General features: G+C 38.0%; 1 protein-coding gene across 1 annotated transcript; it reads left to right on the forward strand.

Moving 5' to 3' along the window:
• The first annotated feature begins 207 nt into the window (after positions 1-207).
• On the forward strand, positions 208-9,970 carry apcdd1l (adenomatosis polyposis coli down-regulated 1-like). The gene is made up of 4 exons (XM_079461124.1): positions 208-588; positions 7,084-7,267; positions 7,578-8,106; positions 8,363-9,970. Exons 1-4 carry the CDS (start codon positions 528-530, stop codon positions 9,128-9,130), a joined length of 1,542 nt encoding a protein of 513 aa, XP_079317250.1. The 5' UTR covers positions 208-527; the 3' UTR covers positions 9,131-9,970.
• Positions 9,971-12,834: the final 2,864 nt, after the last annotated feature.

Genomic DNA, 12,834 nt, shown 5'->3' on the forward strand with positions numbered 1-12,834 from the left:
TAAAATGAACACACTGAGGTTTCATTTAATGTTGTGGTCAGGCTTTGGCTTTGATGATGCCCTCCTGCACCTTGCTCTGAGTGTTCCCCAGAGGGTTAATGTTGGGAGGTTACAAGTTCCCTCCTCCTCTCTCTCTCTCCCTCTCTCTCTCTCTCTCTCTCTCTCTCGCTCTGCTGTTTTACTCCTCCCTCGCTCCAACATACTCTCATTCCTCTTAGTTCAGTTTCACAAACAGACAGACTGCATACAAGTCCTGCACAGATTTAACATTGCCAGAGATAGCACACAATCCACGAGTGACAGACGTTTACTGTGTCTACTGTGGATTCTGCCAACTGAAGTCAGGGTGTCCTACCATGAATTGGAAACTTCACGCTAAAAGACTACACTTGAGATGAAACTCTTTGAAAGTGGATTACGTTTTTCTGCATAACTGGTCATTTCAACGTGACCGGCCGGCACGGGACGTTTTTCTGTTTTAAATTCTGTTTATATTGAAGTGTTTTGGAGAGTGTGAGTGTCTGATCATGGCTGGAGAGAGACTTATTCACCTGCTGAGGCGATTTTGGATGGTGTGTCTGGTCCAAGGTTAGTTCAGTTATTCTCTCTAACCTTTATTTCTTTCTTGGTGTCTGTTTTGATCTGTTCTTTAAAAGTTTTACACATTTCAGTCCCAGTAATTATTTTAAAAAAGATGACATTTGTCAATTGAACCTCTTCTATCCTAGTCTTTTTGAATTGTACTTTTAAAAATGATTTTACAGCTCGATGCCATAAAAACATCTTGCTATTTTTTCTGAATGAACACGACTGCCTTGAAAAAAAACTATGCTTATCCGAATAACTTTTTTGTTTAGAGGTCATTCAAACAGGAGCAACACTTATTGTTGATTCCCAAAATGTTTTTATTTACAAATATGCCTTGTGAGAGTCTCTTAAACAGAAATGACTGTTATGAAAGGCTGTGATTTTCAAAAGCAGACAAGCAAAACATATTTATTACAGCAACAAACAAGTCTGAGCATTTTATTACTCCATTTGATCCAAAGATGTTTTACTGCATCTTTATTCTTGGCACTGATGCACTTTAAATGATAAGGATGATGAACGGCTGCCAAAATAATGAGGCTTTATTTAATAGTTATAACAAACATAAATATAACCTTCTGAGCCTAAAAGACCATTTTAAAACACTCTGAAATTGTCAATAAATTGAAACATAAAAAGCAATTTAATTGACCGGGAATGAATAAATGAAAATGCATTAAAGATCATGTTAAAACGTCAAGATCAGTTGTTTAGCTTCATTTGGGTAAACTTTTCTAGCCTTTGAGTTCAGTACAACGTTTTAAACTCCAAACCATTTTAAATGTTCCCTTCAGGTGGGTCTTAAGAGCTCCCTGGGGTTTTCAAGAGATCCTCATATAAATGCTTTACCATAGAGACAGACAGTTCGTCTTGACTCTGTGATTTTCTTCTCCCCTTTCCGTGTGTACTGATCTTTTCACCTGTCAGTCTACTCCACGGGCCCGGGACCCTAGTTTTTGTTGCGGCCCCTTTTAAAGTTAGCAAGGGCGTAGAGACGCCCATTGTTTTACCCTGAAAGCAGATCACAGCCCTGGAACTAATGCCACCATTAAAATAATGATCAGCCCAATAGCATTAATGACCCCTTCTGTTCCTATGCCATTTACTGGCTGTTTTTCTTCTACCGCCTTGTTTTTTTATCCTTCCTTTCAGCCAGGGATGGTTAGGTTGATGAAGAAAGCAATAGGCTTCTGTTCTCACTATCAGGCCGCCCACAGAGAACGGGAAAAAGTCTGGCGCAATTACCCGTGACCCCGCGGGTTAGCGTGTGCGCATTTACGCAAACGTGCCTTCATATTGGAAAATGGCTGATTTTACAAGAAATTATGCTTCCAGATAGACTATTAGCATGAAGACTTAAGTCTTAACATGCAATCTCTACCATAACTTTTCCTCCGGTATTGTTGACAGCGCCGAGCAACCGCTTGACTACGGCTGGACCTTTTCTTTGTTTCATCATTTTCTTTTTATGTGTCTGCTTTGAGATCCGTCTGGTGTTCAATAAAAACATGAATAATAAGCAGGAGAGATGAGACAATGACTGCCTGGCGTTCATGGATAAGAGGCACAAACTTAAAAACAGATGCATAGCCATCAATCAACTTTAGATCAACTTTTATCAGACCGTCCACTAAACATCTAAGCATACAGAATTATGTGTAAAGTTGCGCTAGGCAGTAAAATCTTGAGCTTTGCTTTAAAACTCATGGAGTGCAGTCTTACAAACGCAGGCTGCTTTTAAGCAATGGTTGGATAAGATATAAAAAAATGCAATGGTTGGTTTGAATTAACCTAATAAAAACTATATTTTACCCAACCGTGGGTTAAAAAAATGACCCCTGAACTCCTCAATCACCAAATCTTATTATACTTGTCCATAAACACATAAATACACAAGCGCATATTTTTCCTAACTTTAAATAAACGTGTACACATAAATAATAGCGCGCACAGATTTGAGTGTCTGCAACGTATACCTTAACTGTACTTCATCAGACAAAGATAAAGTGACAGAGAGAGAGAATGAGAGAGTGCATGGAATATGAGCTCTCTGCAAAGTAAATGAGGTGTAAATGGGATTTTCTTCATCAGGGAACGCTATCAAAGCTGGGGTGGGTGGGAGTGATGAGTGGGCTGCACAAAGGCAGTTGTTCAGGAATCTTAGCGTTTTGATGCGAGAAGCAGGCACAATACTTGGTACAATAATAATCTCTAGTGAAACGTTACAATGAAGAATGAACACGAATTTTAGAATGTGTTAGTGCTTGGTATGTTTCTTTTTATGCTTTCATGACAGCTGAGCTTGTGCAAAACCTGATGATCTATGTGATCACAGCATGATTTAAAGAACGTTCCAAAGGGTTTCTTTTATTCTTCATAGAAAAAGCCTTAAATCCTTCTACTTCATTTCACATCGTGTAAAAAGATTTAAATGATTTAAAATCCCAAACTGTGTTTTTAAGTTCTAGTGAGAAAAAAGTTTTCAATTAGTTATTTTGTTTGTTTTTTGTGTATAGCCATTTCAGCGCACCATCGTATTTACAAGGAATTCCAACGTAAGGCAAAGAAGGAAACATTTTGTCATGAAGATTCATTTTAATTTCAAAGACACACTACCTGTGTTCACACCCAAAAATGAGTGCCAGGAACGTTTTGTCAATATAAAACCGTGCAGGTGTTCATGTGCTGGCTGCAACAAACTGCAGGAAAGGAAACTGAAAGAGGATTTTAATTTTTGGTGATTTGGGACTGACACATTAGTGGGAGAGAGAGAAGCAGCTAAATGTGAAATGACAAATAAAAACAAACAAATTAACTGTGTCAGAGGCCCATTTCCTAGTCTTGTTTCTTCAATAAATCAATGTCTCCAGTGTGTGTTATATGCAGGGGATATAAAGACAGGTAGCTTTACTTTGGCTCTCCTCTCGAGACCACACACACTTTCGACCGCAGCCCCCTCTGCTGGTTAACATCATGTACAGCAAACTTACCTGGGACAGACGTCGGAAATGCACGAGATACGTCAGTGCGTTTCTCTCTTGCGTACGAATGAATAACTTACGTCAAAAAGACGGGTTCCTTGGTCACATTTTTTCAAATGTAAACCATTTTGATTCAATCCTCATGCACGTTGTACAGTTGTATTTCTATCTACAACCATAGAAACCGAAACACTAAACTCCCGTATTACAGTAACAGAAACACAAAGCATGGCAAGCAAAAATGACATAATCTACCTAAAACAGTTTTTGCAACTAGTGTAATGTGTGATATATTTTCAAGCGAAATGGCAAATGGCGGTAATGAATTGTATGTGTGGATTTTGACTAGGCTGTAGAAAGCTTGTGGGAGGGTAGATGCTTTGGTGACGTAGATGCTTTGGTGACGTCAGCCAATTACGTTTTGATTGACTTAAAACGAACCCAGGTGATAGAGAGATGTTTGGCTTAATACGTTGTAATAGCCTTACACTACTAGCATTTGTCGTTAGAAACACATACAATATTTTAATTTATTTAAAAAAACTAAGTGTAATACTCGTTTTAACCTAAGGAGGCCGCCATGTTCTTTTCCGATGACGAATAATGGTTGCACGCACAGGCAGCCAAACTGAACACCGACACACTAATCAGTTCTTCAGTAAATATAAGGTGCTGAATGATAAAAAATATATAAATAATGCGTAAATAATAAAGACAGAAAATAAAGAAACGCTACTTATTTTAACATTTCTGGTCAGAATCAATACAAACATACATATTAATAACCAAAATCATTGCGAATTTAATATATGCACAATGTTTTAGCCATTATCAAATGCTTTTTATCCAGATTTAGATTTCTTGATGTTGATTTACATCAGTAGCCTCTCTTCGGCTAAATTAATGTACAGAATAAATAACAGATGCCCACTGAACGCATTCTGTTATGGCAGGCAGGCTGGCTTGTGTCGATAGGACATACCGCTCACCTACTCATCTTATGTTTGACATCGTATTTTACTGTTATATGTGGAAAATGTGTGTTACTGTTATATGTGGAAAAAATGGCGGCCTCTGAGATTTGTATTGGTCAAAGTTTATATATACTGTGACAATAACACTATTTATTTATTTCACATTTATAAATTCAATGCCATTGTTAATATATATTAAGCCATACATCTCTCTTTACCTAAGCTTCCTTTGAACATTTACAATTTTGCATTGTAGTTTTTTGCAGATTGTCCATAGGATGTATACATTATAGCACTATTAACTGTAAAACCAGTTGTCTATAGATTTGTCACATGGCAATTATGTGCATGAATCATCTGCAAAACAAGGAGCATATATCAAACCAGTAAATAGGGTCAATTATGTAACAGCAAGCAAAAGTTATCCAAACGCATGTAATATAAAACAGGCCTGGCTAAAATAAAAAAGACATAAAAGAACATCCGGCCCTGTGTAACTATCAAAAGAACACAATAATAAAACACACAAACTGCTTTGAACATGATCATGTTGTTGTAAGTGCAAGCAACAGATCGGTTGTTTTAAAATCTTAGCTTAATATCGGAAAATATCCCTTAGTGCAGAAGAGCGTGGATTCTTTCCAAACAGCATGAGGAAATAATTCCCTCATTTAGACAGCAAACAACCTCTGACATGCTCAATAAATGCAATCAGATGGGTTTAGTGAACACAGCTAACAAATAGAAATAAAACCCTTATTTTCTACAACTCATTTAGAATAATAAAACTATTATGAATTGAGATGTTTCTGCTGTTACAAGATGGAAACATGACTCAGTATCTACAGTCCTTCTCTGTTAAGTGTCTTAGTTCGCCATCAAAAGAAACATAAGTAAAATGTCAGTTCACAACACATTTATATTTTTATTTCTTACTTCTTTATTTGTATTTGGTGAAATGATCTAGACATGTTTTTGTAAGGTTACCTCCTCTACGTTGCAAACATCTTCCAGAAAAACATAATCGTCTTGGACAGATTTTCTCTATCCCACCCCCAATCTTTCAATGCAATTTGAAAGAAGAGCACATTTATTTGTATCATAGTAAAACACTCCTCTGCATGCACTCAACACATTTTCCCAACATAACCTCTTTCAAAATCCTCGCCTTTCTCTCTCTTTCTCTTCTCATAAGGTTCACTACGCCACAAAGATCTTACTCAAGGACAGGTCTGTGGTCAGGACTACGGGAAGGAAATTTAAAACTCAAAGCTGCCCAGTACCGTGTTTGCTAACCTCACTCTTCACACGCTGGGAGTGTGTTTGCATTTCAATCCGTTTAAAAAAAATTAAGAAATTGATGTTATCATTGGCCGGCTGCAAACATCCCTTCCCACCTCGTTGAAGACGTTGCTTGATTGAAGTGACGTGCCAAACCTGTAACCCCCTCACCCCTTTTACCACAAGACGTGGTCGGAGCAGGATTCTATATTCTATATATGGCTCTCATCGACCTCATCAGGTTTCATCACATGGAAAATTACAGAATTGCAAATCCGTCAACCACTTCCACTTGAACAGAATCCTGTTTATGGACAATAAAGAAAGTGAAATGTTCTTCTTTAGTTTTTTTGATTGCTGTTGCAAACTTTATCAAATTGTATACACACATATATTAGCTTATACCAAAGGATTCCTGTTTGTTGTTTAGTGTATGTGTGTTGTTAAAGGGATAGTTCACCCAAAAATGTAAATCCCTTCATTATTAATTCACCTTCATCTCATTCTAAACCTGTATGGCTTTCTTTGTTCTGCGGAACACAAAATAATATATTTAGTTGGTAACCGAACAAAACCACTGAGACATTTCTCAAAATATCTTCTTTTGTGTTCCACAGAAGAATAAGTCATATACTGTATAGGTTTACAACCAGATGAGGGTGAATTCATAATGATAGATTTTTTATTTTTAGCTGAACAATTCCTTTAATGCTATTGTTCTACATTAAACCTTCAACAACCACTGAACCTTTCTGTTCTTTATAGTTAAAAAAGGTACTATAAAAAGGGAAGAACCAGTCTTTGGTTAACCAAAAACCTTTGCATTGCTGCATAGATCTCGTGTTAGCACCTTTAGTTGAAAAAATGTACACTATTTTTGCAACCGACATGAAACTACAAATCATGAATCATTTTAACAATTTCAAAGCGTTTAGACATCAACAAATCAAACACTTTCCACCTGGTCGATTATTAAACAAATAAAAAATCCCTTCGACTCACATTAAAGACCCAAGCCACATCACATGCAAAGTAACTACCATGTGGTTCACAACTGCAATAATGTCAAATAAAAACAAATAGTTAAGCCCCTAAAAAGATGGGTTCCCTGTCAAAGCCTAAACCACAGTTTGATATAAAATAGTTTCCATATGCTTCAGGACAACTTGATGAAATGCTTTTAAAGCATTCACAAGCAGATATAATTCACACTTGAATCAGGTTAACAGACATCTGATAATTTCCCTGTTTCTTTTCAGTTTTGTGTGTGAAGGGCAGCAAGCTTTGGGAGGTGCCCACCGCCCCTCTCACACCCAACGGTAACCTTAGCACGAAGCTGTTTTGGGAACCCCAGTGCCAGGCTCATCTACGCCACCTGCAGAACGAGGCAAGAATCACAGCCACCGTACCGCCAAAGCTAGACGGACACTGGGTGTCAAGCAGGTAGAACACTTTCTATCAAATTGTACATTAAGATCACATATCATTGCTTTTATGCCCATTCATTTTGATAATTGTAAATACTATTATTGATAAATAAACTAGGCCTTAAAACTAAATGTACGTTTCACAGCGATGCCTTAGAAGAACCAATTTTGGTCCCACAAAAAAAACATCTCTTTATTACTTTTTAAAAAGAAAAACCAATAGCATCGAAGAAACTTTTTTGCATATAAGTCTATGTGTAAGAAATTCGATTTATTATAACTCTAACATAAAAATAAAAAATGTCAATAAAATTCCTCTCTCTCAGGTGTGAGGTGCGACCCGGTCCAGAATTCCTCACTCGATCCTACACCTTCAACCAAAGCCCAACGCGTTTCTTTCGAGCTCTCCAGCACTACTACTCTGATAGCGACTGCCACACGCCTTCCTACTCCCTCGTGATCCGTGGAAAACTGAGACTCCGCCAGGCTTCCTGGATCACCCACGGTGCGACTGAGGCAGAGCACCAGCTCCATAAAGTAGGAATGGTCATTCATAGTCAAAAGGCCATCCATCATCTCTCTACCCGTCTGCCGTCTTCATGTCTGGGTCTCAAAGCTGGTGACCACCTGGTGCGTCATCGGTTGTATGAACTCTTTAATGCCAAAGAAGAGAAGGACTGCTTGGGCGCCCTTGGGTTCTCCTTGATGGAGCTGGAGTTGCTAAGGGTTGAGACCCACCATCATTCTCACAGTAGGCCAGAGAAGGAGCTGTTCTTAGGGGATGTACACACAGACTGGAATGAAAGGGTTCATCATAGACCGACTGGATATCAGGAGCCTCTACAGAATGCTATGGTGAGAGTTAAGACCAGCTTGAAGTAAATTTTGCTTAAAACTCTTGTTTAAAACCATGGATGGGTCAAAAATGGACAAACTCAACCGTTGGGTTTACATCAACCTATGTTGGGTTGTTTCAACTCATTGTTGGGTCAAATGTTGACGTGTTCTTAACCAACGGCTGAGTTTATTCAGGTTGAAAAAGCCCATCCACTTCACAATGTACACAAGCATATTATTTTAAAACGTATAAAATGCTTTATTTTGTTTTCAGCATCACATCCACCCATGTCCAGTGTGTGCACTTGTATACCGAGGCTCTGAACAGCATCCACCTGTTCTCTCCTCACCTACATCCGTCCCTCTGGACCTGAATGGGCGCTGGGTGAGCCAACGCTGCGAGTCCCGTCCATCCATCCTCTTTCTCACCCGTCTCTTTGCTTTCAACGAGGAGCAACGCACTTGGGAGGGTACCTACCAACATTACTCCGACCCAATGTGCCGGCATCCTAGCTTTACACTGTTTGCATCAGGGCATTATGTCAAAACAGGGAACTCTGTGAAAGTACGTGGCGCCACCGAGCTTGTTTTCAAAGTGAGACGGGCAAAATTGGTCGTGTTTGAGAGGGCGTTGATGCAGGAATTAAATTCATCGCAAATTGGAAGTTGCGGGGAGGTGGGCAGGTGGGAAATAGGTGTTGAGCAGGACGTAACCTGGACGGATGGCTGCGAAGCGCTGGCGATTCACCTTCCCCACAAAGAGTACGAGTTGTTTAAAATGGAGGTGGATCATAAGGGGCAGCCCTTGTTGTTTGTTGGGGAACGGCCTACGGATGGATCCAGCCCGGACCGACCTGCGAAAAGGACAACATCCTTTCAGACGCCAATGGTGCGGTGTAGCACAGCGACCGGGGTGGAGCTACACTACAGTTCCCAAAGTAAACGTTTAACAGGACCAAAGACAAGTTCTGCAAATGCACCTTATTCTTCAATGATTCTTCTGGTTGTTGTAAACATACTGAGTTTGGGAATGTTCATCTAACAAGATGGATGAAGGTGCCACCAAACGCTGACACAATCCTGTCAATTGGAGGGGAAAATTGTTCAGTTCAGTGCTTGCTGAGAGTGCTCTGACAGTTTTATCTATAGAACGATTTTCATGAAACAAAAACTGTACATAGAAGCGTTTTTTCTAATCACATAGTATATATACATTCAAAATGTAATGTGTGCCGTTTGGAGTGTGTTTTTATATTTTGATAAGAATTACAGAGTGCTAGACTGATGTCTATCCAAAGCCTGGACATTTGGTCAAAAACATTTATCAACATTCCAACTTGAAACTACGAAAGACGAAAATTGGCCAATGGACATTTGGGTGACTGGAAACTAGAGATGCTTTCCAAGAACAGTCCAAGAAATGTGTTGGTGGTCGAATGCCTCTCTTTCAGACCTTGTCCTGGTTGCGAAGAAGTGCTTATATGGACTACACTTAGCATGATTGTGATGCTCATAAATTACTCTGTATTCTTTCAACATCGGACTGTTGTCTTTAAAGGAAGGCAATGTCGCTCATAATATTGTTATGTAGACGAAATCCTATAAAATGGTGAGGGTGCCTTGAACATATTTATTGCTACCATTAAAGTAATTTTGATAATAAATTCCATAGACATTTTTTAATTGAGCAGATATCAAGTTTTGCATCAAAAGACTGAAAAACATTGTTTGGACAAGTATATTCTTACATGCTATTATGCGCATTTACAGTATGGCTCCCTCTAAACATCATCTTCGGGTTCAATTCACATTCAATGTTGAATACATGTGCAAAGAACATACCACATGGCCTCCATATTAAAACGCATCTTTCCGCCAATATCTGAAGCATCGTTTCTCAGAACTCTGCATGTTCCCTCCTCATGTTTATTTGGAAGAACGGACGTTTTTACCATTTTCAGTTTTAACTCAGTAGAGCGTGTGATTTTCTGTTTTCACAGACTGAATTAATTCCTTGAGAAATTCTAGAGACGTATTTTGGAGGCAAGACACATTTCCAGGACGACTTTTCCTGTCAAACATAAAAGTACATGCTATTTATGATATTAATTGTTATAGTCCTGACACAACGCCTACAAAAAATGTCCATTATAACCCCAGTTTCTGCCAAAATGTCACAGTAACATCGTGATTGTGGTGGCTCGGTATTAGCCAAGACGGTCATGAAACTATCAAACAGAAAAATCTGCGAGCATTACACACTACATGGAGATTTGATTGGTTTATGCTGGTGACTGTAACATTTTGGCAAACACTATAGTTCCGGGGTTATCCATTGGTTTTGGTGCAACATATATCAAACAACAGGGACAAGGACAATTCTTTAAAAAATCCTGATATTATTCATAACATAGAAAAACACATTATACAGTATAAAATATATACAGAGTAAAGTATTCAATATACATTATTAAATATACAGTAAAATATGTTACAACTCCAGTTGTGCTAAAAGCTTTTGGCAATTTTTCACATCTGGTAAAGATGCACATATTTTAAGACATAAAACTTGCAGTTCAATTCTCTCAACTTAGCACAGATTGCAACTGTGTCTTTACAATCATCTGTGGGCTTAACTCCTGTTTAACAACTCCTTTGGAATATTAAAATGATGGAGTTTGTGGTTTGTCTGTTAAAAATGAAAAGATCGTTGGCTAACGACAGCAACAGAAAAGGGGAAAAAGTCAATGAGTTACATCCAAGAGGCAACACGCTGTTCTTATTAAATGATTTTGGTGACGGTGGCTGCAAGTGCCATGAGGTAATGTTTTCGGCTCATGAGACTTCCAAAAGTTAGAAATTTGGAATAAAGAAGGGGTGAACAGGGTTACATTTTTTGTCAAACCAACACTAAATAGCAGTCAATATTTGAGATTAGCATCTGCTTGAGTCTGCTACAAGCTCGCCAATAACAACAGATGAATCTAAGATAACTCTAGGAGGCTCAGCAAAGCGGATTAAAAATCAACATCAATTTTTTGGAAGTCTGTTTGTGGTTACAGATAAACTAATCAAAGCCAACTGTTCAGAGATTAGACTGCAAATCCCTTGGAATCACACTTCATGCTTGTCAAAAGAAGCTATAAAAAGATTTAACACCAGGCCTGTTTAACACTGTTCAGTGAAAAGTTGTGAAGCATGGCGTGTCCTGGTTACGATGTCTTTAAGCTACGCCTCTCTGCTCCAGTTATTATTGGTAATGGTTGAGCCGGCTTTGATCGTTGGCTCTACGCTGTGGTTCTCCGCTAAGTTGCCACCCAAACATGCGTCTCCCAGGTTTGAGAAGAGGAGATTGCAAATGTACTTTTATTAATAAAAAATAAGTTAGTTCCCGCTCCACCAAATATGAGTTATGTTTTAGTGGGAATAAATGTGACCACATATTGCTTATTTAGTCATAAGATTTGGTCTATTGGTGGCATTATATTTAGAAGAAAACTTCTGACCGTTTTCAGAACATGTTCATGGCAGGCACCAACAATAAAAACCTTAACAACACAATGCCAAAATAAAAGTTTTCCTTCAGCAAATCGAAGCGTCCAAACCTCAGATTTCTTTGTGGGTTTGTCATAATAATTCCCTATGAAGGAAACAATGTGAACCATTCTTTCTAAACAGGCTGATGATATCCAGCCCTCGAATATAAAAATTATAAAAGAACAAAGATAACATTCCATACTCATAACGGCAAAAATCCCCCACAGTGTCCCAGGCAACTGGCATTATCTCTGGAGACAATTTTATTATATCTCCTTTGAAAAGGTTTCATAACACATGGTAAGCATTTGTATTATAACCGTCATTTAAGTGATCATAAAAATCATGTTACAAAACGATACTACATCTTGACACCAAGTCAGTACAAGTACAATACAAGGTGTCTCTGTAAGTACAGTAACAGCTTCAATATGCAGAATTCATTAATATGTTCTGTCATCTGGCAAAGAAAGTATCATTGTTAAAGGAATTACCTCATATTTGCTCTCTTACACTGGACTTCAATAGACCTCCACTGGAAACATCTTTTACAAAGCGGTGCAGTTCACAATATGGGCTGCAGCTGTCTAATAAACTCAACATCGGCTATCCACTAGAGATTCTGGCTCAACCACTGAAAAGAGGAAATATGACCAAAAATTACATTTTACATCATGTCTATAGTCTCAACAGGTCTCATAGCGGATAACACAATGTGCCTTGTTTCCTGGAAAACTAGAGAAAGAATCCGTAAGTTTGCCGTTATTTTTCAGTTATCACATTTTAATGCTCTTCACAGAACATCAGTCTGAAAATATCTTTGTTTTGTGAGATGTACTGTAAAATCACCAAACTTTCACAGACACTTGGACACAATTGGAAGAAAAAGCTAAAGAGAATCCAGTGCCTTTGAATATATATCACAAATAAAACAATTGAAAATATTTTCAAATAATTTTTTGAGTGGGACATATTGAAAATGGATAAAAATCCAACTGCTCATTTCCCTAAAATTGAAATATATTTAAGTTTATTTAATGATAATAATTATTAAGTATTAACCTAACAAATTATATTTTGATAGATCCTCAATATTTTTGGTGAATTCTAATATAAATATTTTAGTAACTCAGATTTACTGATTTCTTTTACTTACATTTACTCAATTTAAACAGTATTTTTTAGGGATGCACGGCAATATTTGTATTG

Source organism: Barbatula barbatula, assembly GCF_947034865.1.
Source record: "Barbatula barbatula genome assembly, chromosome: 7".
Taxonomy (NCBI): Eukaryota; Metazoa; Chordata; class Actinopteri; order Cypriniformes; family Nemacheilidae; genus Barbatula; species Barbatula barbatula.

What these genes read in the sequence shown, in the direction of transcription:
- apcdd1l (XM_079461124.1), top strand. Translation starts at nt 528, where the DNA reads ATGGCTGGAGAGAGACTTATTCACCTGCTGAGGCGATTTTGGATGGTG. An exon ending in GGACACTGGGTGTCAAGCAG is followed by an intron (nt 7,268 to 7,577) that starts GTAGAACACTTT and finishes CCTCTCTCTCAG; the next exon opens with GTGTGAGGTGCGACCCGGTC. An exon ending in AGCCTCTACAGAATGCTATG is followed by an intron (nt 8,107 to 8,362) that starts GTGAGAGTTAAG and finishes TTTTGTTTTCAG; the next exon opens with CATCACATCCACCCATGTCC.